This window comes from Capra hircus, chromosome 11, assembly GCF_001704415.2.
Source record: "Capra hircus breed San Clemente chromosome 11, ASM170441v1, whole genome shotgun sequence".
In the NCBI taxonomy this organism is placed as follows: domain Eukaryota; kingdom Metazoa; phylum Chordata; class Mammalia; order Artiodactyla; family Bovidae; genus Capra; species Capra hircus.
In genome coordinates, this window is record NC_030818.1 from 49750295 (window position 1) to 49776715 (window position 26421).

General features: G+C 38.8%; 1 protein-coding gene across 1 annotated transcript in view; it reads right to left on the bottom strand.

The window, feature by feature from the left end:
• Positions 1-26421, bottom strand: part of DNAH6 (dynein axonemal heavy chain 6) — a 284536-nt gene that overhangs the window by 30814 nt on the left and 227301 nt on the right. Inside the window, exons 64-67 of the mRNA XM_018054768.1 lie at positions 21649-21809; positions 17560-17648; positions 16315-16461; positions 12652-12790 (exon numbers count right to left, since the gene is read on the bottom strand). Of these exons, the coding sequence (XP_017910257.1) occupies positions 12652-12790; positions 16315-16461; positions 17560-17648; positions 21649-21809 (536 nt within the window). The remainder of the gene's footprint in view (positions 1-12651; positions 12791-16314; positions 16462-17559; positions 17649-21648; positions 21810-26421) is intronic.

The following is a 26421-nucleotide window of genomic DNA, read 5'->3' on the forward strand; positions in this document are numbered from 1 at the left end:
GATTTGCATTTCTCTGATAATGAGTGATGCTGAGCATCTTTTCATGTGTTTGTTAGCCATCCGTATGTCTTCTTTGGAGAAATGTCTATTTAGTTCTTTGGTCCATTTTTTGATTGAGTCATTTATTTTTCTGGAATTGAGCTGCAGGAGCTGCTTGTGTATTTTTGAGATTAATTCTTTGTCAGTTGCTTCGTTTGCTATTATTTTCTCCCATTCTGAAGGCTGTCTTTTCACCTTGCTTATAGTTTCCTTCGTTGTGCAAAAGTTTTTAAATTTAATTAGGTCCCATTTATTTATTTTTGCTTTTTATTTCCATTACTCTGGGAGGTGGGTCATAGAGGATCCTGTGTCTTGCCTATGTTTTCCTCTATGAGTTTTATGGTTTCTGGTCTTACATTTAGATCTTTAATCCATTTTGATTTTATTTTTGTGTATGGTGTTAAGAATGTGTTCTAGTTTCATTCTTTTACAAGTGGTTGACCAGTTTTCTCAGCACCACTTGTTAAAGAGATTGTCTTTTCTCCATTGTATATTCTTGCCTCCTTTGTCAAAGATAAGGTGTCCATAGGTGCGTGGATTTATCTCTAGGCTTTCTATTTTGTTCCATTGATTTAATTTATTTCTGTCTTTGTGCCAGTACCATACTGTCTTGATGACTGTGGCTTTGTAGTAGAGCCTGAAGTCACGCAGGTTGATTCCTTCAGGTCCATTCTTCTTTCTCCAGATTGCTTTGGTTATTCAAGGTTTTTTGTATTTCCATACAAATTGTGAAATTATTTATTCTAGTTCTCTGAAAAATACCATTGGTTGCTTGATAGGGATTGCACTGAATCTATAGATTGCTTTGGGTAGTATATTCATTTTCACTATATTGATTCTTCCTATCCACGAACGTGGTATATTTATCCATCTAGTTGTATCATCTTTGATTTCTTTCATCAGTGTTTTATAGTTTTATATATATAGCTTTTTTGTTTCTTTAGGTAGATTTATTTCTAAGTATTTTGTTCTTTTTATTGCAATGGTAAATGGAATTGTTTCCTTAATTTCTCTTTCTGTTCTCTCATTTTTAGTGTATAGGAATGCAAGGGATTTCTGTGTGTTAATTTTATATCCTGCGACTTTACTATATTCATTGATTAGCTCTAGTAATTTTGTCGTGGAGTCTTTAGGGTTTTCTATGCAGAGGATCATGTCATCTGCAAACCGTGAGAGTTTTACTTCTTCTTTTCCAATCTGGATTCCTTTTATTTCTTTTTCTTCTCTGATTGCTGTGGCTAAAACTTCCAAAACTATGTTGAATAGTAGTGGTGAGAGTGGGGACCCTTGTCTTGTTCCTGACTTTAGGGGAAATGCTTTCAATATTTTCACCATTGAGGATAACGTTTGTTGTGGGTTTATCATATATGACATGACTGAATGACTGAACTGAACTGAACTGAATCATATATGGCTTTCATTATGTTGAGATATGTTCTTTCTATGCCTGGTTTCTGGAAGGTTTTTTTTTATTTTATCATAAATGGGTGTTGAGTTTTGTCAAAGGCTTTCTCTGCATCTATTGAGATAATCATATGGTTTTATCTTTCAATTTGTTAGTGTGGTGTATCACATTGATTGATTTACAGATGTTGAAGAATCCTGCATCCCTGGGATAAAGCCCACTTGGTCATGATGTATGATCTTTTAAATATATTGTTGGATTCTGTTTGCTAGAATTTTGTTAAGGATTTTTGCATCTATGTTCATCAGTGATATTGGCCTGTAGTTTTCTTTTTTGTGGCATCTTTGTCTGGTTTTGGTATTAGGGTGATGGTGGCCTCATAGAATGAGTTTGGAAGTTTACCTTCCTCTGCAATTTTATGGAAGCATTTGAGTAGGACAAGTGTTAGCTCTTCTCTAAATTTTTGGTAGAATTCAGCTGTGAAGCCATCTAGTCCTAGGCTTTTATTTGCTGGAAGGTTTTTGATTACGGTTTTGATTTCCATGCTTGTGATGGGTCTGTTAAGATTTTCTATTTTTTCCTGGTTCAGTTTCAGAAAGTTGTACTTTTCTAAGAACTTGTCCATTTCTTCCATGTTGTGCATTTTATTGGCATATAGTTGCTGATAGTAGTCTCTTATGATCCTTTGTATTTCTGTGTTGTCTGTTGTGATTTCTCCATTTTCATTTCTAATTTTATTGATTTGATTTTTCTCCCTTTTTTTCTTGATGAGTCTGGCAAATGGTTTGTTTATTTTATTTATCTTCTCAAAGAACCAGCTTTTATTTTTTAATTTTTTTTCAAGTTTGCTTTTCTTTTTTTTTTGAAGGATATATACAATTTATTCTTACAACATGCTTCTTCTTGAATGAGCATGTGTATTTTTTGTCTTTTTTTTAATTTTAATTTTTACTTTATTTTACTTTACAATACTGTATTGGTTTTGCCATACATTGACATGAATCCACCATGGGTGTACATGCGTTCCCAAACATGAACCCCCCTCCCACCTCTCTCCCCCTAATATGTCTCTGGGTCATCCCTGTGCACCAGCCCCAAGCATGCTGTATCCTGCATAGGACATAGACTGGCGATTTGATTCTTACATGATAGTATACATGTTTCAATGCCATTCTCCTAAATCATCCCACCCTCTCCCTCTCCCTCTGAGTCCAAAAGTCCGCTATACACATCTGTGTCTTTTTTGCTGTCTTGCATACAGGGTCGTCATTGCCATCTTTCTAAATTCCATATATATGTGTTAGTATACTGTATTGGTGTTTTTCTTTCTGGCTTACTTCACTCTGTATAATCAGCTCCATTTTCATCCATCTCATCAGAACTGATTCAAATGTATTCTTTTTAATGGCTGAGTAATACTCCATTGTGTATAGGTACCACAGCTTTCTCATCCATTCATCTGCTGATGGACATCTAGGTTGTTTCCATGTCCTGGCTATTATAAACAGTGCTGCGATGAACAGTGGGGTACATGTGTCTCTTTCAATTCTGGTTTCCTCGGTGTGTATGCCCAGCAGTGGGATTGCTGGGTCATAAGGCAGTTCTATTTGCAATTTTTAAAGGAATCTCCAGACTGTTCTCCATAGTGGCTGTACTAGTTTGCATTCCCACCAAAAGTGTAGGAGGGTTCCCTTTTCTCCACACCCTCTCCAGCATTTATTGCTTGCAGACTTTTGGATAGCAGACATTCTGACTGGTGTGAAGTGGTACCTCACTGTGGTTTTGATTTGCATTTCTCTAATAATGAGTGATGTTGAGCATCTTTTCATGTGTTTGTTAGCCATCCATATGTCTTCTTTGGAGAAATGTCTATTTATTTCTTTGGCCCATTTTTTGATTGGGTCGTTTATTTTTCTGGAATTGAGCTGCGTAAGTTGCTTGTATATTTTTGAGATTAGTTGTATGTCAGTTGCTTCATTTGCTATTATTTTCTCCCATTCAGAAGGCTGTCTTTTCACCTTGCTTATATTTTCCTTTGTTGTGAGAAGCTTTTAATTGTAATTAGATCCCATTTGTTTACTTTTGCTTTTATTTCCAGTATTCTGGGAGGTGGATCATAGAGGATCCTGCTGTGATTTATGTCGGAGAGTGTTTTGCCTATGTTCTCCTCTAGGAGTTTTATAGTTTCTGGTCTTACATTTAGATCTTTAATCCATTTTGAGTTTATTTTTGTGTGCGGTGTTAGAAAGTGATCTAGTTTCATTCTTTTACAAGTGGTTGACCAGTTTTCTCAGCACCACTTGTTAAAGAGATTGTCTTTTCTCCATTGTATATTCTTGCCTCCTTTGTCAAAGATAAGGTGTTCATATGTGTGTGGATTTATCTCTGGGCTTTCTATTTTGTTCCACTGATCTATATTTCTGTCTTTGTGCCAGTACCATACTGTCTTGATGACTGTGGCTTTGTAGTAGAGCCTGAAGTCAGGCAAGTTGATTCCAAAGCAATTTACAAATTCAATGCAATCCCTATCAAGCTACCAGAGATATTTTTCACAGAACTAGAACAAATAATTTCAAGATTTGTGTGGAAATACAAAAAAAAACCTCGAATAGCCAAAGCAATCTTGAGAAAGAAGAATGGAACTGGAGGAAAGAACCAGCTTTTAGCTTTGTTGATTTTTGTTATGGTCTCCTTTGTTTTTTTTTCACTTACTTCTGTCCGAATTTTTATGATTTCTTTCCTTCTATTAACCCTGGGGTTCTTCATTTCTTCTTTTTTCTAGTTGCTTTAGGTGTAGAGTTAAGTTATTTATTTGATTTTTCTCTTGTTTCTTGAGGTAAGCTTGTATTGCTATGAACCTTCCCCTTAGCACTGCTTTCACTGAATCCCATAGGTTTAGGGTTGTTGTGTTTTCATTTGTATTTGTTTCTGTGAATATTTTGATTTCTTTTTTGATTTCTTCTGTGATTTGTTGGTTATTCAAAAGCATGTTGTTTAGCCTCCATATGTTTGTATTTTTAATAGTTTTTTTCCTGTAGTTGACATCTTATCTTACCACATTGTGATCAGAAAAGATGCTTGGAATGATTTCAATTTTTTTGAATTTACCAAGGCTAGATTTATGGCCCAGGATGTGGGCTATCCTGGAGAAGGTTCCATGTGCACTTGAGAAAAAGGTGAAATTCATTGTTTTGGAGTGAAATATCCTATAGATACCAGTTAGGTCTAACTGGTCCATTGTATCATTTAAAGTTTGTGTTTCATTGCTAATTTTCTGTTTAGTTGATCTATCCATAGGTGTGAGTGGGGTATTAAAGTCTCCCACTATTATTGTGTTACTGTTAATTTCCTCTTTCATACTTGTTAGCATTCGCCTTATATATTGCAGTGCTCCTATGTTGGGTGCATATATGTTTATAATTGTTTTATCTTCTTCTTGGATTGATCCTTTGATCATTATGTAGTGTCCTTCTTTGTCTCTTTTCATGACCTTTATTTCAAAGTCTATTTTATCTAATATGAGTATTGCTATTTCTCCTTTCTTTTGGTCTCCATTTGAGTGAGATATCTTTTTCCAGCCCTTCACTTTGAGTCTGTAGCTGTCCCTTGTTTTGAGGTGGGTCTCTTGTAGACAAAATATATAGGGGTCTTGTTTTTGTATCAATTCAGCCAGTCTTTGTCTTTTGGTTGGGGCATCCAACCCATTTACACTTAAGGTAATTATTGATAAATATGATCTCGTTGCCATTTACTTTGTTGTTTTAGGTTTGAGTTTATAAACCTTTTCTGCGTTTCCTGTCTAGAGAAGATCCTTTAGCATTTGTTGGAGAGCTGGTTTGGTGGTGCTGAATTCTCTCAGCTTTTTCTTGTCTGTAAAGCTTTTGATTTCTCCTTCATATCTGAATGAGATCCTTGCTGGGTATAGTAATCTGGGTTGTAGTTTTTTCTCTTTCATCACTTTAAGTATGTCCTGCCATTCCCTTCTGGCCTGAAGAGTTTCTACAGAAAGATCAGCTGTTATTCTTATGGGAATCCCCTTGTGTTATTTGTTGTTTTTCCCTTGCTGCTTTTAATATTTGTTCTTTGTGTTTGATCTTTGTTAATTTGATTAATATATGTCTTGGGGTTTTTCAAGTCTCCCTGGTGGCTCAGATGGTAAAGCGTCTGCCTGCAGTGCAGGAGACCTGGGTTTGATCCCTGGGTTGGGAAGATCCCCTGGAGAAGGAAATGGCAACCCACTCCCGTACTCTTGCCTGGAAAATTCCATGGACTGAGAGGCTCCTCAGAGCCTGGTAGGCTACAGTCCATGGGGTCGCAAAAGGTTGGACATGACTGAGCAACTTCATTTTCACTTTGGGGTGTTTCACCTTGGGTTTATCCTTTTTGGGACTCTCTAGGTTTCTTGGACTTGGGTGGCTATTCCTTCCTCATTTTAGGGAAGTTTTCAACTATTATCTCTTCAAGTATTTTCTCATGGCCTTTCTTTTCGTCTTCTTCTGGAACTCCTATAATTTGAATGTTGGGGCATTTGACATTGCCCCTGACCTCTGGTCAGTCTTATTGGCTTAGCCACTTAGAGTGAGCGTGTAGCTGATTCACTGTATCAACAGTTCTAAGAAGGAAGAAGGAGATGCTGTTGTACTTTCCTGAGAATATTCTTCAGTTACCCTCTGGGAAGTCTTGGAACACAAAGTTGGGTTAAATCTTTGTGGTCAGTTTATCTAGCTTTGGACTAACTCGAAGCTCCTCTTGCATCCTGGGGGCTGGATAGGAATATAAAGTTCAAGTTTCTTCAGTTGTATGATGATGTCTGGGAAAGGAGGGTGGCTTGGAAAAGTCAGGTTCCAATAATTACTCAGTAGTGAGAGGAAGAGTTGGCCTAAAATGCATTATTCTAAAAAAAATTCAGGGACTTTCCTGGTGATTCAGTGATTAAAATTCCATGCTTCCACTGCTGGGTTGATACTTGGTTGGGGAACTAAGATCCTATATGCCTCGCAGCAGGGCCAAAATATTTCAAACTAAAATATCTACATTTTGAGAAGCAGCACAGAAATTATTTGCCTTAAAAATCAAATTTTGTGATTCTGTGTCCAGATTCAGTGTTATCTTTTTCTTTGCTCAAATAAGTAAACCAGGAGCTCAAAAAATTTGACTCAAGGTATCTGACTCAATTTTAGGCTTACTTTTAAGCAGCAGTTTTCTGGATTTAGAATAAGAACATTTGGGAGGAGGTGTCCACCACACATACCCACTGTGTGTCCTAGCCCTAGCATGACGGTTCCTAAGGGTCTCGCTGCAAATCCTGATGTCATGGTTTTCCCCTTCTCTTCTATTCTTATCCCCATGGATTGGCTCAGGGATGGCCTGATACAAACTGGACAGGCCTGAGGTTTGGCTTTGTCCTTGTCCACTTTGTGCTCAGATCTGATTCCTGGACTTAGACATTGCTGTAGCTTGCTCTATAAAATTTTAAGGACCGCCCCCGCCTTCCTCCAACCCCAAACACCTTATCATATTCAAAGCCTCCTTAATCTTTCTCTGTTTATTCGCTCCTGTCTAGTCTCCCCCTTGGTGTTGCTATAATCCCCTTGTTTGATTCTTCATCTTGCTTTTACTATAGCTTTGTAAATGATTGTACCTCTTCCCAGCCTAAAAGACTGTAATTTCCAACCATTGCTTATAAGGTAGAGTCCAAATTTATGAAGAACACACACAGGCTTTCAAGATGTGCTCGCAGATCACTTTATTTTGTTTGTTTGTTTTATTGAAGGTAAAGCTTTCTTCCAAATACATGACCTCTTTAAAAAAATGATTTATTCATTTTAGTATTGGCTGTACTGGGTCTTTGTTGCTGCATAGGCTTTTCTCTAGTCATGGAGAGCAGGGGCTACTCTCTAGTTGTGGTGTAGTAGGCTTCTAATTGCAGTGGCTACTTCCTGTTTCGGAGCATGGCTTCTAGAGTGCTTGGGCTTCAGTAGTTGTGATTCCCCAGGCTCTAGAGCACAGGCTCAGTAGTTGTGATGCATGGGCTTAGTTGCTCTGTGGCATGTGGGATCTTTGTAGACCAGAGATTGAACCTGTGTCTCCTGGACTGGCAGGTGGATTCTTTACCACTGAGCCACCAGGGAAGACAACATCATCTCTTTATAGCCTGCTCCAGCACTACTGAACTATTCACAGTATCTACAGGCATAGCTCATCCTGATATTGCTTGCTGGGCTTTCCCATCAGTGTTCTCTCTGCCAGAGTGCTCTCCTGCCTCTTCTCTTCCGCTGAGCCCAACCCACTTTTCAGCATTCTGCTCAACCATCACACCTCGATGGAGCTTCCCGAGATTCCTCCAGGTAGAGTTATTTGCTCATTTTGAATTCCCACAGTATTGTCCTTACAACTTCTATTTTGGTAATTATACCATGTTATAGTTTATTTATTATCTCTATCCATGAGTTTTTGGTAGATGGGAGCTACATCATCTTTATATTTCCAGCCTTTAACATAGTAGTACTAAGCTGTATTTTCTGGATTAATCCATAGATGGCTGTCTAAAATCTTACCATGAGCAAATATTATTGCCTGGATACAGCGCTGCCTTTTTTTTTTTTAATAAAAAGTTTTAAAATTTATTTTATTTTTGGCTGCACTGGGACTTCATTGCTGTGCTCAGGCTTTCTCTAGTTGCAGCTAGAGAGAGGGTGACTCTTCGTTGTGGTGTGTGGGCTTCTCATTGCAGTGGCTTCTCTTACTGCAGAGTACAGGCTCTGGGCTTCAGTAGTTGTGAGGCATGAGGAATCTTCCCAGACCAAGGATTGAACCTGTGTCCCTTGCATTGGCAGCGTAATCTTAACCACTCTGGACCACCAGGGAAGTCCCCAGCATTGCCTTTTTTCTCCTACTTTTAAAAAACCGTTTTAATGAGCTATACCTTGAAGATCATAAAATCACTTAAATTTCACATGTATAACTAGTTTTCAGTAAATTTACAAGATTATATAACTATCATTATAATCTAATTTTAGAGCATTTCTATCATCTTCCACAGAATACATCTTGTGCCCATTTGCAGTCACAGTCCTTTTCTATTCTGCCCCATGCAATCATGCTTTCTGTCTGTATTCTACTTTCTGTCTGTATATTTGGTTTTTCTGGAAATTTCACATAAATGGAATATACAGCATATGATATTTTATGTCTGGCTTCTTTGACTTAGCATGTTTTTGAAGTTTATCCATGTTGGAGCATGTATCAGTACTTTATTTCTTTTTATGGAGCAATTATGGCTCAGCTGGTAAAGAATCTGCCTGCAATTCAAAAGACCTAGGTTTGATCCCTGGGTTGGGAAGATTCCCGGAGAACGAAAAGGCTACCCACTCCAGTATTCTGGCCTGGAGAATTCCATGGACTATATAGTCCATGGGGTTGCAAGGAGTTGGACACGACTGAGAGACTTTCACTTTTCAATACTACATTGTGGGGTTTTCCTGTTGGCTCAGCCATAAAGTATTCACTTTCAATGTAGGAGAAGCAGGAGACATGGGTTCCATCCCTAGGCTGGGAAGATCCCCTGGAGAAGGAAATGACAACCCACTCCAGTATTCTTGCCTAGGAAATTCCATGGACAGAGGAGCTTGTGGGTTACAGTCCATGGGGTCACAAAGAGTCGGACACAACTGAGTACACGTGTTGTCAATATTACATTGTATGGAATATACCTGGTTTTATTCATCCATTCATCAGTTGATAGACATTCAGGTTGTTTTCACTTTTTGGTATTATAAGTAATGCTTTTATGAACATGAATGCTGTTAAGAACATTTATGTACAAGTTTTAGTGTGGACATGTGTTTTCATTTTCCCTGATACATATGCAGGAGTGGAATGGAATTTATAGGTCATATGGTAAGACTATTAAAATATTTTCCAAAGCAGTGGCACCTCACTGCATTGCCACCAGCAATGTATGAGATTTTCAGTTTCTTCACTTTCTTGATAACACTTGTTATGGTCTTTTTTTTATTATAGTCATCCTAATAGGTATAAAGTGGTATCTCATATGGTTTCAATTTTCATTGTCCTAATGGTTAATTGAGCATCTTTTCATGTGCTTATTAGGCATTGGTATGTATTTTTTGGTGAAATGTACATTCAAATGTTTTGCCTATTTTAAAATTGGATTTTTTTCTTACTGTTGTAGGAGTTCTTTACACACTTCATAGACAGGTGCCTTATCAGATACATGGCTTGCAAATACTTTATCTTGCTTTTTCATTTTCTTGATAAGTGTTTGCTGAGGTGTAAAAGCTTTACATATTGAAAAAGTTGAATTTATTATTTTTCTTTAATTACTAGTGCCTTTTGCACCATTATCTAAGAAGCCATAATTAACCTAAAGTCATGGGGATTTATTTATATGCTTTCTCTTAAGAGTTTTATAGTTTTAGCTCTTACATTTAGATATACCACTCAGTTTGAATTAATTTTTTTGTATGCTATGAGATAAGGATTCAAATTCTCTTTAGCAGCTGGGTATCCAATTGTCCCAGCATCATTTGTTAAGTTGTCCTGGTGCCTTTGTTAAAAATGATGATAAATATAAGACTTTATTTTTGGATTCTCAATTTTGTTCCATTGATTATATGTCTAATGTTATGCCAGTACTATATAGTTTTTTTATAAAAGTTGAATTTAGTTGATTTACAATATTGTATGTAAGGTGTACAGCAAAATGATTCAATTATACATATATGTGTATATATCTTTTTTCCAATTATTTTCCTTTATAGTTTATTACAAGACATTGAATATAGCTTCCTGCACTATACAGTAAATCCTGTTTTGATTATTGGGGTTTTGTATAACTTTTGAAATTGGGAATTATAACTCTTCCGACTCATTCATTTGTTTTTCCAAGACTGTTTTTGTTTTTTGGGGCCCTTCACATTTTCGCAGATTTTATGATCAGCTGCAGCTGTTAAATCTGTCAGCAATTGTGTTAAATCTATGTTGTGCTTATACTTAGTTGCTCAGTCATGTCTGACTGTTTGCAGTCTCATGGACTGTAGCCCACCAGGCTCCTCTGTTCATGGGGATTCTCTGGGCAAGAATACTGGAGTGGGTGGCCATGCCCTCCTCCAGGGGATCCTCCTGACTCAGGGATTGAACCCAGGTCTCCCGCATTTCAGGAAGACTCTTTACCATCTGAGCCACCAGGGAAGCCCGTGTTAAATCTATAGATTGTGTTAAATCTATAGATTGGTCTGGGGAATGTTATCACTTTAACAATATTGTATCTCTCAATTCATAAGCATGTCATGTTTCTTCACTAATTTCAGTTCAGTTCAGTTCAGTTCAGTCACTCAGTCATGTCCGACCCTTTGCGACCCCATGAATTGCAGCAGGCCAGGCCTCCCTGTCCATCACCATCTCCCAGAGTTCACTCAGACTCACGTCCATCGAGTCCGTAATGCCATCCAGCCATTGTCCCCTTCTCCTCCTGCCCCTAATCCCTCCCAGCATCAGAGTCTTTTCCAATGAGTCAACTCTTCGCATGAGGTGGCCAAAGTACTGGAGTTTCAGCTTTAGCATCAGTCCTTCCAAAGAAATCCCAGGGCTGATCTCCTTCAGAATGGACTGGTTGGATCTCCTTGCAGTCCAAGGGACTCTCAAGAGTCTTCTCCAACACCACAGTTCAAAAGCATCAATTCTTTGGCGCTCAGCCTTCTTCACAGTTCACTAATTTAGATTATCTTTAATTTTCTTTGGCAATGCTTTGCAGGTTTCAGTGTACAAATCTGCTCTTTTTAAATTAAATTTATCCTTTTTGATGTTATCATGAACATAATTACAAATATTTTCAAATTGTTCATTGCCAGTGTACAGAAAAGAAGTTGATTTTTGTATATTGACTTTGTATCCCACAGCCTTGCTGAACTCATTTGTTACATCCAGTGTGTGTGTGTGTGTGTGTGTGTGTGTGTGTGTGTGAATTCTTTAGGATTTTCTGCATTCAAGATGTTGTCATCTGTAAATAATTTACTTCTTCCATTCTAAACTGATGCCTTTTATTTATTTTCCTTGTCTAATTTCCTGGGATAGAAACTTCAGCACAACATTGAATAGTAGTAGTGAGAAAAGATATATCATTGTCTTGTTACTTTCTATGCTTTTCAAAACCCAGTTACTTTCATGGCAGTAGAAACAACTGAGCTAACGGAAAGGTCAAAGGTTCTAGGAAAGAATAAAGCAGAGAAAAGCTAGGAAGCAGAAATTTCAGGGTATGTACAGGGTGGCAGGGAGAATACTGTCTAGTTCACTGTTATGTTAAGCAATCTTAGCCCCACAGGAGTGGCTGGGGGCAGAAGTACAAAGGAGCTTCCCAGGTTCCATGCCCAGCCTTCTCGGTCCAGCCTGGAGATAGGTCTTCATCCATTTTCACTATTGTTTCACTGCCCTTCACTCAAGCATGTTCCAAGGTGTCACATGCTGTTCAAGTCTCTAGAGCTGACTCTTCTCTGCTGTTCCTCATTTCTTTTGCTCACCAATGAAAACCATCCATTCCCATTCTGCTCCTTTTCAGGCTCTCTCCCTCCCCCACCTCCTAATGGGAATCTTTTCTTCATTATTTGGGCTTGCATGGTCTAAACTGGATCTAGTTTTACCAGTAAGATCTCACAGGGCCACAATTAACATTTTCTAAAAATTATACTTCATAAAATATTTTTTCCTTTGTTGTAAGTACCCCTGACTCAATAGGTCTCTACTGGTCAACCGTGTTCAGATTCTTTTGAATTTAAGAGCACAAACTCTGGAGGCTGGATTGCTTGCTTAAATCTTGGCTTCACCCTTGTAAACTGTGTGCTTCAGTTTCCTTACTTGTAAAATAGGGATATAATGGCCTTTGCCTTATAGGGTTCTTATGAGCATTAAATCTGCTAATTCATGGGCTGTGCCTGAAAGGTGCTTGGCATGTAGCAAGAACTATCTAAGAGTTTGCTATTATTATCTGGGAAAATATCTGTCTTGTCTTCTCTGTATAAACCTTCTTATGATATTCTTATCATGGTCTTATCTTCTCAAAGGGAATATCAGAAGTCATCGCCACCCTCACTATACACTTGGGAGGACACCATCTTGGTATAAGCCAGGTAGATGTAAACCAACAACCGTGTGGTGGAGAGCTGGACATCAGACCATGTGGGCATACTGACCAGTGATGTAAATCAGTGCATCCCAGGGAATCTTTCCTTCTTGACAGTAAAGGCTGAGGTTCAGTAGAGCGCATTCCCTGTCGCTATCATTAAATTCATAGCAGATATTCCAACCAAGAGGGCCAAACTTTTTTCTCTCCTAGAACAGAAAATGAAAATGGTCTTAAAATTTGATAAAATTAATTCTGCATAAAATACTGAAAACCAGAGTTTCTGTTGAAGCTTGGCATCCTCATTGTGCAAAATGCCATTCAGCTTGAGTGAGGCTTTCGGTTTGACTTTCACCAAATAAGGCAGGCACCTCTTCCTCCAACTCTGGCCTTTTTCCAATGTTCCAAAAGATGATTAGATATCACTGGAAATGTGAAATCGTGACAGACCTGACAAAAGAACATTTGTTCTTTATGGTAAAATAAAATATTTCCCCATCAAAATAAGAAAAAATATCCCACCTTTAGAGTCATCTTGGTATAAAAATACTGATGCTAATCACCTGTGTGATGGAGACAGCTGCCTCTAAATCTTCTCAGAAGTCTGTCCATCACGTAGGCTTTTCAGTCATGCCTGATGGGTTGATTATACCCTGACTTCTCCATAGAGACCTTTTTAAAAAAAGTGGTATCCAGAATCTCAATTCCTGTTTCATGACTCTCCACAGGGAAATCTTTCCCACTCTTTGTTATCACCCTCTCCTACCTAATTTCTTAACTCTAAACTGATTATATCAGAAGATGGGTGCCATGTTCCTTCTTCTTCTTCTTTTTTAAAACTTATCTTTTATACAATTTTAAAAGGCTACACTCCATTTACAGTTATTACAGAATATTGGCTATAGCCCCCATATTGTATAATACATTTTTGAGCTTATCTTATACTCAATAGTTTGTACCTTCTGAGAGAGTTAATTCTTAGATAGGTTGATAGAGTCCCTGGCTCTCAAGGAGGAGAAAAGGACAAAAGTTTTTTTTTCTACATTCCTTCATCTTAGTCACATAAGACATTATTTTCTTTCAGCCCAGAGCTAATTATTACACAACAAGACAACTCATCTTGATCAAGGGTATGTTTTTCCTTAAGCTCTGTACTAATGATTATGTAACAACAGTGTATCTTGCTCAAGGACATGTTTCTCCTTCTTAAGGAGAACCTTCTGTCTAATCCTGTTATCTTATGTGGGAGTGGGTCTGGTAAGACCTTTCTACTGTTACTTCTAATCCTGTTATCTTAAGATGTATGCTGTGGGAGTGGGTCTGGTAAGGTCTTTCTATTGTAGAAAACAATTGTAAAAGTATATAAGGCCTTGATAAGACTATTGAGTGGGGCACTCTCTATCCCCTTCTGATATCTATGTCAGAAGCTTTCCCTATCCCTTTTTCACTGTAATAAAACAAGGCAATGGCACCCCACTCCAGTACTCTTGCCTGGAGAATCCCATGGATGGAGGAGCCTGGTAGGCTGCCGTCCATGGGATCGTTAAGAGTTGGACACGACTGAGCAACTTCACTTTGACTTTTCATTTTTATGCATTGGAGAAGGAAATGGCAACCCACTCCAGTATTCTTACCTAGAGAATCCCAGGGATGGGGGAGCCTCGTGGGCTGCCAACTATGGGGTCGCACAGAGTCGGACACGACTGAAGCGACTTAGCAGCAGCAGCAGCAGTAGCACACAAAAGCTCTGAGTGATCAAGCCTTGTTTCTGGCCCCGGATCTAAATTCTCTCCTCCAGAGGTCATGAATCTGAAACCATTCATCATAAACTATCACTCCTTCCCCTCCCTTATGTAGCCTCCCACCTGTAACCAGTAGTTTGTTTTCTATATCTGTGAGTCTGCTTCTTTTGTGTTATATTCACTAGTTTGTTGCATTTCTTATATTCCACGTATAAGTGATGTTATACAGTATTTGTCTTTCTCTGACTTATTTCACTTAGCATAATGGCCCTCCAAGTCCATCTATGTTGCTGCAAATGGCAAAATTTCATTTTTTTTATAGGCTGATAAGTATTCCATTGTATGTATGTGTGTATATATATATATATAATCATTTTTATCCATTCATCTTTGAGGGACACTTAGGTTGTTCCCATATAATGGCAATTGTACTCTGTTTGCTCCTCTTGATTTCAAAATTTCCCTAAGTCTTAAACCACCTCCTACATCTCAGATGCTTTTGTAGTGGAACAAAGGACTCCCACATAGATGCTCTAATCCAGAGTCTTTGATTTTCTCTAGGGCCTTGTTTACTTATTTATTCCATATCTTGCATTTTTAATCTTTGTTTTTTTCTCTACTAATTCTTTCTTGGCAGACTAAACACATTTGAAAACAAGGCAGCTTACTTAGTCAAGACAGGGATACAAAGCTAAAGTCAGAGTTCCTGTACAAGGCCACAGAATGGACACCAGGTCAGGGTAGTGAGTTTGAACAGAGGGAAGGAGAAAGTAGTGCTGAGTTGAAGGTCACTGGTCAGGAGACTTGGGGATCTAATCACAGGGAGGAAGCCATTAAGGGTGGTGAAAGTGAAGTTGCTCAGTCATGTCCAACTCTTTGCGACCCCAAGGATTGTAGCCTACCAGGCTCCTCTGTCCATAGGATTTTCCAGGCAATAGTACTGGAGCGGATTGCCATTTCCTTCTCCAGGGGATCTTCCTGACCCAGGGATGGAAGCCAGGTCTCCCGCATTGTAGACAGATGCTTTACCATCTAAACCACCAGGGAAGTCCTGGAGGCAAGCCATTAAGGGTGGTAAGCCCACTCAAACAGAAACAGGTGAGAGTGAAATTATTGTAATAAAAAATGCAGACTTGCTGACCAACATGATATATATGTGTAAAGGAGGAAGGATAAAAACAGTCCTGAAATTCTGGCTGTAGGTGATTACAAAAATGGGACCATCCATTTCAGGAGTAGAGTCTGGAGGGGAAGCAGATTTTGTGAGTGAAGCACAGCTGAGGAGACAACTTCATGCTTTTGAATTTGACCTACTGCATTTATCCAGGCAATGTAGCTCCTTAGATCAGAGCAGAGCTGGGAGGCAAAGCTGTGAGGCACAGAGGCAAGGGTCATACAGAAATCTGAGAGTGTGCATGTTAGTCGCTCAATCATGTATGACTCTTTGCGACCCCATGGACTGTAGTCTGCTAGGCTATTCTGTCCATGGAATTCTCCAGGCAAGAATACTGGAGTGGGTAGCCATTTCCTTCTCCAAGTGAGCATTCTGACCAAAGGATTGAACCCAGGTCTCTTACATTGCAGACAGATTCTTTATCATCTGAGCTACCAGGGAAGTCTAGGGACTGAGTTAAAACAACTTGGGTTCAGATAGAACAAAGACCTCAGCATTTCACAATGTCATTTGTAAGCTTTTAATTCTTACTTTTTATTGATTTAAAGTGTTAGTCACTTGGCCATATCCAACTCTTTGCAACTCCGTGGACAGTAGCCCGCCAAGCTCCTCTGTCCATGAAATTCTCCAGGCAAGAATACCGAAGCAGGTAGCCATTCCCTTCTCCAGGGGATCTTCCTGTCCCAGGGATCGAACTAGGTCGCCTGCATTGCAGGTAGATCCTTTACCATTTGAGCCACCATAGAAGCCCCTTATTGATTTTTACCCTAATACACTTCTCCTTGTCTATATTTAAAAATTAGCAAATTTAGTGTACCTGAATAATTGCATGGAAGAAACAAATGCCGAATATTATTTGTCTCCATTTTCTTCCAAGTATATTTTCTTCAAAAAATGAAGGCATCATTTCGGTAAATGCTCGTCTGATATTTGCACGTAAACCTTTTGGAGGCTCATTGGTTACCTGTATTTAGAGACACATGGCAGAGAGTGTGGTTGTACAGATTTGAATTTTTTTCCAAATAACACATATAGAAGCCAGTGAGGGGATGCAGGTAACTGATGCCTGGGAGGCATTCCTGCCCTGTTCCTGCCAGCTCTGTATCCCTCTCAACCTTGGCCTCTGGAGAATAGGGGGTTCTCAGGCCTACGGTGGGTGGGTGAACCACCTCTACAAGAATCTCAGACCTTTCCATTTGGTGTCCATTTTTCTAACCACAGGCCAGAAAGGATGCTTAGGCCTTCTGCACTGGATTTTCTGGTCATCTCAATGTCCGCCATCACCCTACACTTTGCCTTGATGGCACGGGGCACCAGGGAAGAGACAACCCTGGTTCCTGAGTGATCATTCATATGCAGAAGTGTGTGTTATTTGCTCAGTCATGTCTGACTCTTTGTGACCACATGGACTGTAGCCCACCAGGCTCCTCTGTCCATGGGATTCTCCAGGCAAGAATACTGGAAGGGCTTGCCATTTCCTTCTTCAATTTCATATGCAGAGGCTTCCCATATATGGAAACTTTGATCCTTGGTTGGGGAACTAAGATCCTGAATCCTGTGCATAATGGCCAAAAAAAAAAAAAAAAAGAAAAAAAAAAAGATGCCTTCTAGGACTTGCCTTAGGGTCTCCAGCCCTCAGCTTGAAGGTCTTTTTTGCTTTGTAAGTCTCTCTATCCAAGTTTTCTGCATTATGTGAACAATAATTGAGGTTTCAATCCATCAGCCATACTGCCTGTGGGCTCTCCTGTCTCCCACATGCTGAAACATTTTCTTAACTCTGAGAAGGGTTCTGTTCTCATCTCTCTGCATCCTAGACATTTTCTTGAAGAGGGGAAGCAGGGAGGTGTTGGATGACTAGCAGAAGGGCACACAGGAAGGGCAGTGGCCTGGGAAATTGTTTCCCTACTCACTCTCTGGTGAATGGACACTGACTCCCACCTCTCCACCTTGGCTGACCAAACCCTGACACAACCCTGCACAGGCCCAGTGGGCTCCATGGATTCACTCGGGCAGCACCCTGAGCCCAATCATGTCACAGAGTTCAACCACAAACATATGTTACCTTGACCGAATTTTGAAGGACTGTCACAGGAAATGTACTACTAGGCATGGAACTTAAAAAAAGTCGAAATGTGTCCTTGATAACAACATCTGTTTAAAACAAAGACAAAAAAGAAAATGCTTAACTCAGTAATATTGTTCTATAAGAAATAATTATTATAGGATAGAAAAAGATAAGCTCTGTTTAAGGACTAGTTTATCTTTTTAAAATATTTGATCTTGTAAAATGTTCTAGAATGGAGGTGAGGGGACTCCTTCTAGAAGCTCTTCACCCAGGTGATCCTGGCAGTCTGGATGTTGGCACAGTTGAGTAAAGAAATTAAGAACTTGTTCTATTCTTTTAAAAAAATTATTAGTTATTTTGACTGTGCTGGGTCTTCACTGCTGGGCATGGGCTTTCTCTAGTTGAAGCAAGTAGGGGCTACTCTCTGGTTGTGGTGTTCAGACTCTAAAGCTCAAGGGCTTCAATCGTTGTGGTGCACAGGTCCAGTTACCATGAGGTATGTGGAATCTTCCCAGACCGGGGATCGAACTTGTGTCCCCTGCATTGGCAGGCAGACTCTTAACCACTGGACCACCAGGGAAGTCCAGGAATGTTAACTTTCAATTCTTGATAGAAATGTTAAGGATCATTCCTCTGAAATTGGTAATTTTTCAAACGAGAAAAAGGACAGTTACTATCTTTATGCTTGTGAAGTTGTTTTAATTTTTGTTTGTTGTTGGCCATTCAACTTAGGGAAAATTCCATGAAAATGGTCAGAAAGCCTTATGGAGAATAAAGGAATGCGTTCCTTCTTCAGAGAGGAAGCAAAGGGAACTCAGTGAGCAGGGAAATGGAGAGACCTCACAGGCAGCATCAAGAAGTCAATATGCTTCCTTTTGGAGTTGTGGACAGAGAACCTAAGAAACAACAAGCTGCATTCCAGTTTCAAAAGGCCAGAGCAGAACTGGGAAAACCACTGTTCCTGTCACAGGAAGACACAAGCATCATCCAAGGAAGCCTTTCTCAGGATTGGTCTCTAAGCACAAGTGATGGTGTTCCTCTGGCATGCTTCCCCTACCTCTTTAGGGGGAGCCCCCAGGCAGTAGCTGTTCCTTTTACCTGGAATGCTCTTCCTTTAGACTCCTTGACTTTTCTCAAGTGTTGGTCAAATGCCAACTTCTCAAAGAGGTCTACCCAGACCACCCCATTTAAAACTGCTCTCCACCCTTCCTCCTTACTCCCATTCCACCCTTCCTCCTTACTCCCATTCCACCCTGACCTTCCTGTTCCTCCTTACTTTACTTTTAATTTTTCCCAAAGCACTGATCACATTCTATCATACCATATACATTACTTATTTGTTATGTGGTTTGTCTATGTGGTTTCTCTGTCTCCACTCGCTAGCATGTAAGCTTGAGGAGGGCAGATGACTGCGGTTGCTTTGTTCACCAACATGCCCTAAGTAGCTAGAACAGTGTGTGGTACACAGTAGGTTCTCGAATATTTATTAAATGAATGGCTGCAGATTAAAGTTGTATTTATGCTTCTTGGTTTAGTAATCTAAACTAATGTGCTACATTAAATAGCCAAGATTAAGTTAGTTCTAGTACTGTTCTAGTAAAGTTAGTTTACCTTTTGGTGGACCAAAAAGTTCAAGGGAAGAACCCAAACAAACTTTTTGACCAACCCAATGCAATTCCAGAGCAACATTAAAGTTGTTTCTATGGTAAAAAGTTTTTCAGTAATCATGTATGGATATGAGAGTTGGACCATAAAGAAAGCTGAGCACCAAAGAATTGATGCTTTTGAACTGTGGTGTTGGAGAAGAGTCTTGAGAGTCCCTCCGACTGCAATGATGTCAAACCAGTCAATTGTAAAGGAAATCAGACTTGAATATTCATTGGAAGGACTGATGCTAAAGCTGAAGCTCCAATACTTTGAACACTTGGTTTGAAGAACTGACTCATTAGAAAAGACCCTGATACTGGGGAAGATTGAAGGCAGGAGGAGAAGGGGATGACAGAGGATGAGATGGTTGGATGGCATCACCGACTTGAAAGACATGATTTGAGCAAGCTCTGGGAGTTGGTGATGGACAGGGAAGCCTGGTGTGCTGCAGTCCACGGGGTTGCAAAGAGTTGGACACTACTGAGCGACTGAACTGACTGACTGATCAGCATAGAAGTCAGATATCATAAAATCTTAGGGCTAATGCTTTCATTAACCACCTCCCCTACACACACACACAAACTGAAGAGTGGAAAAGGCCAGGTTTAGAGAAGCATCTTAAAAATCCTTTTTTCCCCTCATGACTGTAAAAGCATCGAGGATTTTAACATTTATAGACATCATAGAAGTTTAGAATTGGAATAGAATAGAAATCATCTTAGTATGGACTTGTAGCAATGGGGCTGTGTAGTCACTTTATTTCTGAGGAAGCAGAGGCCCAGAGATGAGGTGTGATACATATAGTCAGGCAGTGGTGGGGGCCAAACTCTACTCAGGTCTTAGAATTTCAAGTCCAGAGGCTTTTTTCCCTTTTCTTTCTCTCTTTTTTCTTTCACTCACTTTCTCTTTTCAACTTCTTACCTGAATGTAATTTAAAAAATATTTATTTATTTATTTGGCTGCTCCTGGTCTTAGCTGTGGCATGTGGGATCTAGTTCCCTGACCAGGGATCTGACCTGGGCTCCCTGCACTGAGAGCATGGAGTCTCAGCCACTGGACCACCAGGGAAGTCCCTCCCTGAATGTATCTTATTTTATACTGGTTCAGGTTAAACGTTAGAACCCAAATGGTTATGTTAGTAAACAGTTGTAACAAGGACCAGAAGAGGATTTTTCTGTCTACTTAAGCACTTAAACTTCATCAACAACTTCTCTGGCTGCCGTGGCCCATCCAGCCTCCTTGTAGGTATGGCAAGGTCATTGTGAAGGTGAATGACTGGTCCTTATTCAGAAGGCTCCCGTAGTACCTCTGCAGCAAACTGCTTTTAGATGCTTTCTCTAGCATTTTTTCTTAATCATAATCCTAATCATCAGGATAAGGAATCTGATGATTCAAGTAGTAAACATCATATCATTTTTCTTTACTTATTTAAATAGAAGTCACAGACCCCACAGGAAGCAAGCCATCTCTTGTTCATATCATGAAGAGTGGAAAGAGTGGAGATTCTGGGTGGCTGATGCTACAGACTCTGTCCTTGATAGAAGCAGTCTGTAGAAGGCAGGGCATGGGGCAATCAGGGAGTGAGGGATCTTTGGGGAGGGCTGCTAAGCCCTGTTGGTGGCTTGGTGACCAGTGCAGGCTGGCTGCTCTGTAAAGGAGAAGGTCTTCATCTTAACAGGCAACGATAAGGAAAGTCATCTGCACAGTTCTCACCTTTCTAGAAAGCCCTCTGTCAGGACACAAAGGAGGACACCAGAGAAAAGGCCCTGGATATCCCAGGTGGGCAGTTCTCTTCCATGACCTCCTGGGACAGTAAGGAAGTTTGCCCCACACAGCTTATTACCTATCATACAGTTCCTAATTCCAACTCCACTTCTCTCTTTGCAGTCCATTATACTTGAGTGGGAAAGAAGGCAGTGATAGTATAGTTAGTGGTGGCAATTACGACTTATGTTGGGCACACCCATGGGGGTGTGTGTGTCTATGAGATACATGTGAAAGTTAATTGTCATGTGGGTTATAGAGGATAAAAAGTGGTAAAACACCACCATGAGAATTGGTGTTAACTTGAACTCTGTTCCTGAACGTCTCTCATTCTGTAGTGAAAAACATAATTTTATTCTTTTGTCCTAAGTCCATTTTCTATTTCTTTTTAAAATTAACATCATGCCTAGATGTTATTTATTTTGGATTCAAATGGTCTTTCATAGAAGGTAACATGAAACAAAAATGACACAGTTCATTGTACCCTCAACTTGGAGTCTGAACATTTTTATTTGAATCAGGGTCGTGTAACCTAACTAAACCCCTCTAGATCTCAAATTTTTCCTTTTAATATAGGATAAACAATGCCAATAATAATTGTTATAAGGATTGGATTCAACAAGAAAGGCCACATAAAAATGGTATTATTATATACATGCTATATGCTCAACATACTTGAATCTGTGAAGGTTTTAATTAGCTCCTCCATTGCCAACATCCAAGAAACAGCAAGGTGGCAGTTTTGCAGAAACACCCAGTTTCCTGATTTCATTGCATCTTTGATCATTCTTTCAGCAATAGGTCCTTGTCCTTGTCCCAGTGAAATTGACTGCACCCTGAATTCAAAAACAACAATGAAATGCTGTTTCATATTACTTTTAAGTAATGCAACTATTAATAAATGTAAATATGGTAGGCTTCTAGAATATGCATACATTTCAAAATTCTCATTCTGATAGATGTAAAGATATTTTTTCTTATTTTCTTGCCTTTTTTTTTAACTATAACACGCAAAAGTGAATAAGACAAATATAGTTCTGTGTATACAAATATATGAATAAAAGTGCATAGAAGAAAAAAACATCTGTGCTTGAGAAGAGAACTTCCCTAACACCCAGGAGACATCTCTCCTACTTCCTTTCTATTCCAATCATCTTCCCTTCCTCCATCCCAAAGGTACCCTTTGTCCTGACTTCTAATGCTATAGGTCAGTTTTTAAAAGGCTTCTGGAAACCCAAAGTCTAACATATATATAGGACTTCCCTGGTGGCTCAGATGGTAAAGCGTCTGTCTACAATGCGGGAGACCTGGGTTCAATCCCTGGGTTGGGAAGATCCCCTGGAGAAGGAAATGGCAATCCACTCTAGGACCATTGCCTGGAAAATCCCATGGACAGAGGAGCCTGGTAGGCTACAGTCCATGGGGTCTCAACATATATACAAAAGTACACAAATCATTAGTGTTTAGCTTGATGGATTATCTCAAAGAGAGTGTACAGAAGAACCACCACCCAGGGCCAAAAAAAGAGAGAATATTACTAGTACCCTGTCAGTTAGTATCCTCCCTTTGTCTCAAAGGCAACAATTATTTTGAATTCTAACACCATAGATAAATTTTTCTTGTTTTTGAACTTATATAAATGGAATCATAAAGTGTATATTTATATTTGGTCTATTTCAATCAACATTATTTCTTCAGATTAATTCATATTACTGAGTGTCATTCATTTTCATTGCTGTATAATATTCTACCATATGCTTATATCAAGTTTATCCATCCATTCTGCTCTTGCTGGACATTTGGGTTACTTATGGTTCTTGGCTATTACAATGCTGCAATAGCCATTCTCACAGATGTCTCTTGGCATATATGTGTACTCCATCTTGTATGTATATATTCCTTGTATGTATATATTCCTTGTATGTATATATGTGTATATTCCTAGGAATGGAACTGCTGTTTGACAGAGCATGTGTATGCTTAATTTTTTTATAATATCAAACTGTTTTTCAGAGTGATGACATCATTCCACACTTGTACCAGCAATGGGTGAGAGTACTTATTTTTCCACAACTTTGACAACACCTGATAGATATAGAATGGTATCTCATTGAGGTTTTAAATTATTTCCCATTTTCATAGGTTTATTTATTGGGCATTTGGATATTTGCTTTTATATTCTTCTCTCCCCTTTTTTCCTACTGGTTCACCTGTCTTTTTTCTTATTGATTTCTAAGAGTTCTTTACATTGGATATAAACTCTTTGTTATTATTATTTTTTTAATTGTCTTCATAGTTTTGCCTTTTACAGAATGTCATATACTTGGAACCATCCAGTATACATAGCCTTTTCAGATTGGCCTCTTTCACTTAGTAATATGCATTTAAAGTTCTTGCGTGTCTTTTCATGGCTTGACAGGCTCATTTCTTTTTAGCACTGAATAGTATCCACTGTGGGCTTCCCGGGTAGCTCAGCTGGTAAAGAATACACCTGCAATGTAGTAGACCCTGGTTCAAATCCTGGGTCAGAAAGTTCACCCGGAGAAGGGATAGGCTACCCACTCTTGTATTCTTGGGCTTCCCTGGTGGCTCAGATGGTAAAAGAATCCACCTGCAATGCAGGAGCCTTGGGTTAAATCCCTGGGTTGAGATGAGCCCCTGGAGGAGATCATGGCAACCCATTCCAGTACTCTGGCTTGGAGAATCCACATGGATGGAGGAGCCTGGTGGGCTATAGTCCATGAGGTAGCAAAAAGTTGGACTTGACTGAGCGACTAAGCACAGAAAGCACAGCACAGTATCCATTGTATGGATACACCACAGCTTATTCATCCATTCATCTACTGAAGGACACCTTGGTTGCTTCCAAGCTTTGGTAATTATGAATACAGCTGCTATGCATTTAATGTAGGCTCTTGTATAACGTAGATTCTTGGGTGAACATAAGTTCTTAACTTCTTTGGGTAAATGCCAGATGGCTGATCATATGAAACATGAAACTGTCTTCCAAAGTGGCTGTACCATTTTGTATTCTCACCAACAATGAACGAGAGTTTCTGTTGCTAGTATGCATTAATGCAATCTATTTTAAGTCCAGTAACCTTGCTAAATCCACTAAAAATTAAGATACATTTTGTCTGAGTAGAAGAATATCCTATTTCCGTTTTTCTCTTTTTAAGACATGATTTCTAGATTCTTAGTTTATTAGGACATTTCCCACCATGAATTCATGTCGAATTTTAACAGATGCTTTTTCTGCATATGTTGAATTAATAGTTTTCTTCTTTAAGGATATTTTGCCATTACTCTTTCAATGTGGTGAATTAAATTATTTTCAGTATTTTAATGCTTATATTACTGAAATAAACCCAGAATTCTGGGAAGGTTTTTTAATAATGAATTCAATAAAAAATTCTTAAACTATTTAGATATTCTAATTATTCTTATTAGTTTTTTAAAGGTGTGCTTTTGAAGGAATCTCCCTGTTTATCAACATTTTCAAATTCATTAGCAAAGTTTTCTTTTTAAATAATATGCTTTTATGACTATTTTAATGTCTGCAGGTCTATAGTGATATTCTCTTACTCATTCATGATATAGGTTTTTTGAATCTCTGTTTCTTTCTCTCTGTATTAGTTTCAAGAGAGATTTATATTTTATTAAATTTTTCAAAAAAAGCAACTTCTGTTCTTTTAAATCTTGTCTATTGAATGAATGTTTTCTGTCACTGGTTTCTGCTCTCAGCTTATTATTTTTTCCTTCTATTAGAGCTTAACAACTAAGTTTTAGATTGCCCAATTTTTCTTAGTGGGAATATCAGCCTGAGTTCTTAGTCTGACATTTCTGGCACCAGAAGTCATTACATATGTATAAATTTACACTAAGTGTCTTATTACTAACCCCCCCTGGTTTTTGATAGGTTATATTGTTTCGTCATTGTCCATTTATTGGAAAATTTCCAGTATGATTTACCTTTAACAAACAAGCTGTTCATAAGAACATTCTTTTGCTTTCCAAATATTAAAAATATTAACTTTTAAGATTTATAAGACTTATTGTGGTCAGGGAATAAGTTTTATTCTTTTTGAAATACCTGTCTCTTAGAAAATCATTAATTTTATAAATGCTGCATAGGTATTTGAAGATCTTGCATTTGTTTTATTTGTTGAGTGTAAAGATTAAGGCTCTTCATTTCACTATTAATTTCATCAGCCAAGTATTTTACCTTTATAACACCTTTATAACCTTTATAACAAAAGTTATAAAGTCAATATAAGTGTATATGTTCCCATACCCAGCTTCAGAAGTAAAACATATGATCTGAGCTTGCATTATGCCCCTTCGTGTTCACTTTTCTTATTACCCAAACTTCCCCTTCTACAAGGTCACTGCTCTCCTGGACTTGGTATAACTTTTGTATTTTTCTTTATACTATAATTGCAAAAGTGTGAATTCATAAGCAGCATATAACATATATCTGTTTAATAATTTTATATGATTTATCAAATTTCTCCAATATTATATAATTTTTGTGCAACTTAATTTATTTTGCCCAGTATTAGTTTGTGTGCGGAGAAGGCAATGGCACCCCACTGCAGTACTCTTGCCTGGAAAATCCCATGGACGGAGGAGTCTAGTGGGCTGCAGTCCATGGGGTCGCTGAGAGTTGGACACGACTCAGTGACTTCACTTTCACTTTTCACTTCCATGCATTGGAGAAGGAAATGGCAACCCACTCCAGTGTTCTTGCCTGGAGAATCCCAGGGACGGTGGAGCCTGGTGGGCTACCATCTATGGGGTCGCACAAAGTTGGACACGACTGAAGGGACTTAGCAGCACCAGCAGTTTGACCCATCCATATTAATAAACATAGTCCTAATTTATTTATTTTCATGGCTATAGTGTATTATATTCAATTATATGAATGTGCCACAATTTACATAGTTTTTTAAGATGGACATTTTGGTTGTTTCCAGGTTTTTTTTGTTGTTGCTATTATAAACACATTTCTATGAATGTTCCTGAATATGGCTCTTTGCCCATCCATGACTGACTTTGAACATACAAATTCAGTAGTGAGTTGTTGGGATATGGGGAATGCTCTCTGCAACTCTGATATACTGCTAATTTCTCTTCAAAATGATTTAAACTAATTTTTCACTCCCACTTGCAATATGAATATTTCTATAGCTCCCTATCTTTGGCACAATTTTGCTAATTTGATGAATATGAAATATCTTCTTAATGGTTTTAACTTATTGTTTCCTAATTACTAGTGAGGTTAGACTGGGTCACACGGTGCCCAGACATTAAGTCAGACATCATTCTGAATGAGTCTGTGGGGATGTTTCTGGGTGAGATTAATATTTGAATCAGCAGACTGAGTAAAGCAGATTTTCCTCCTTAATGTAGATGGGGCCCACCCAAACAAGTGAAGACTTGAACAGA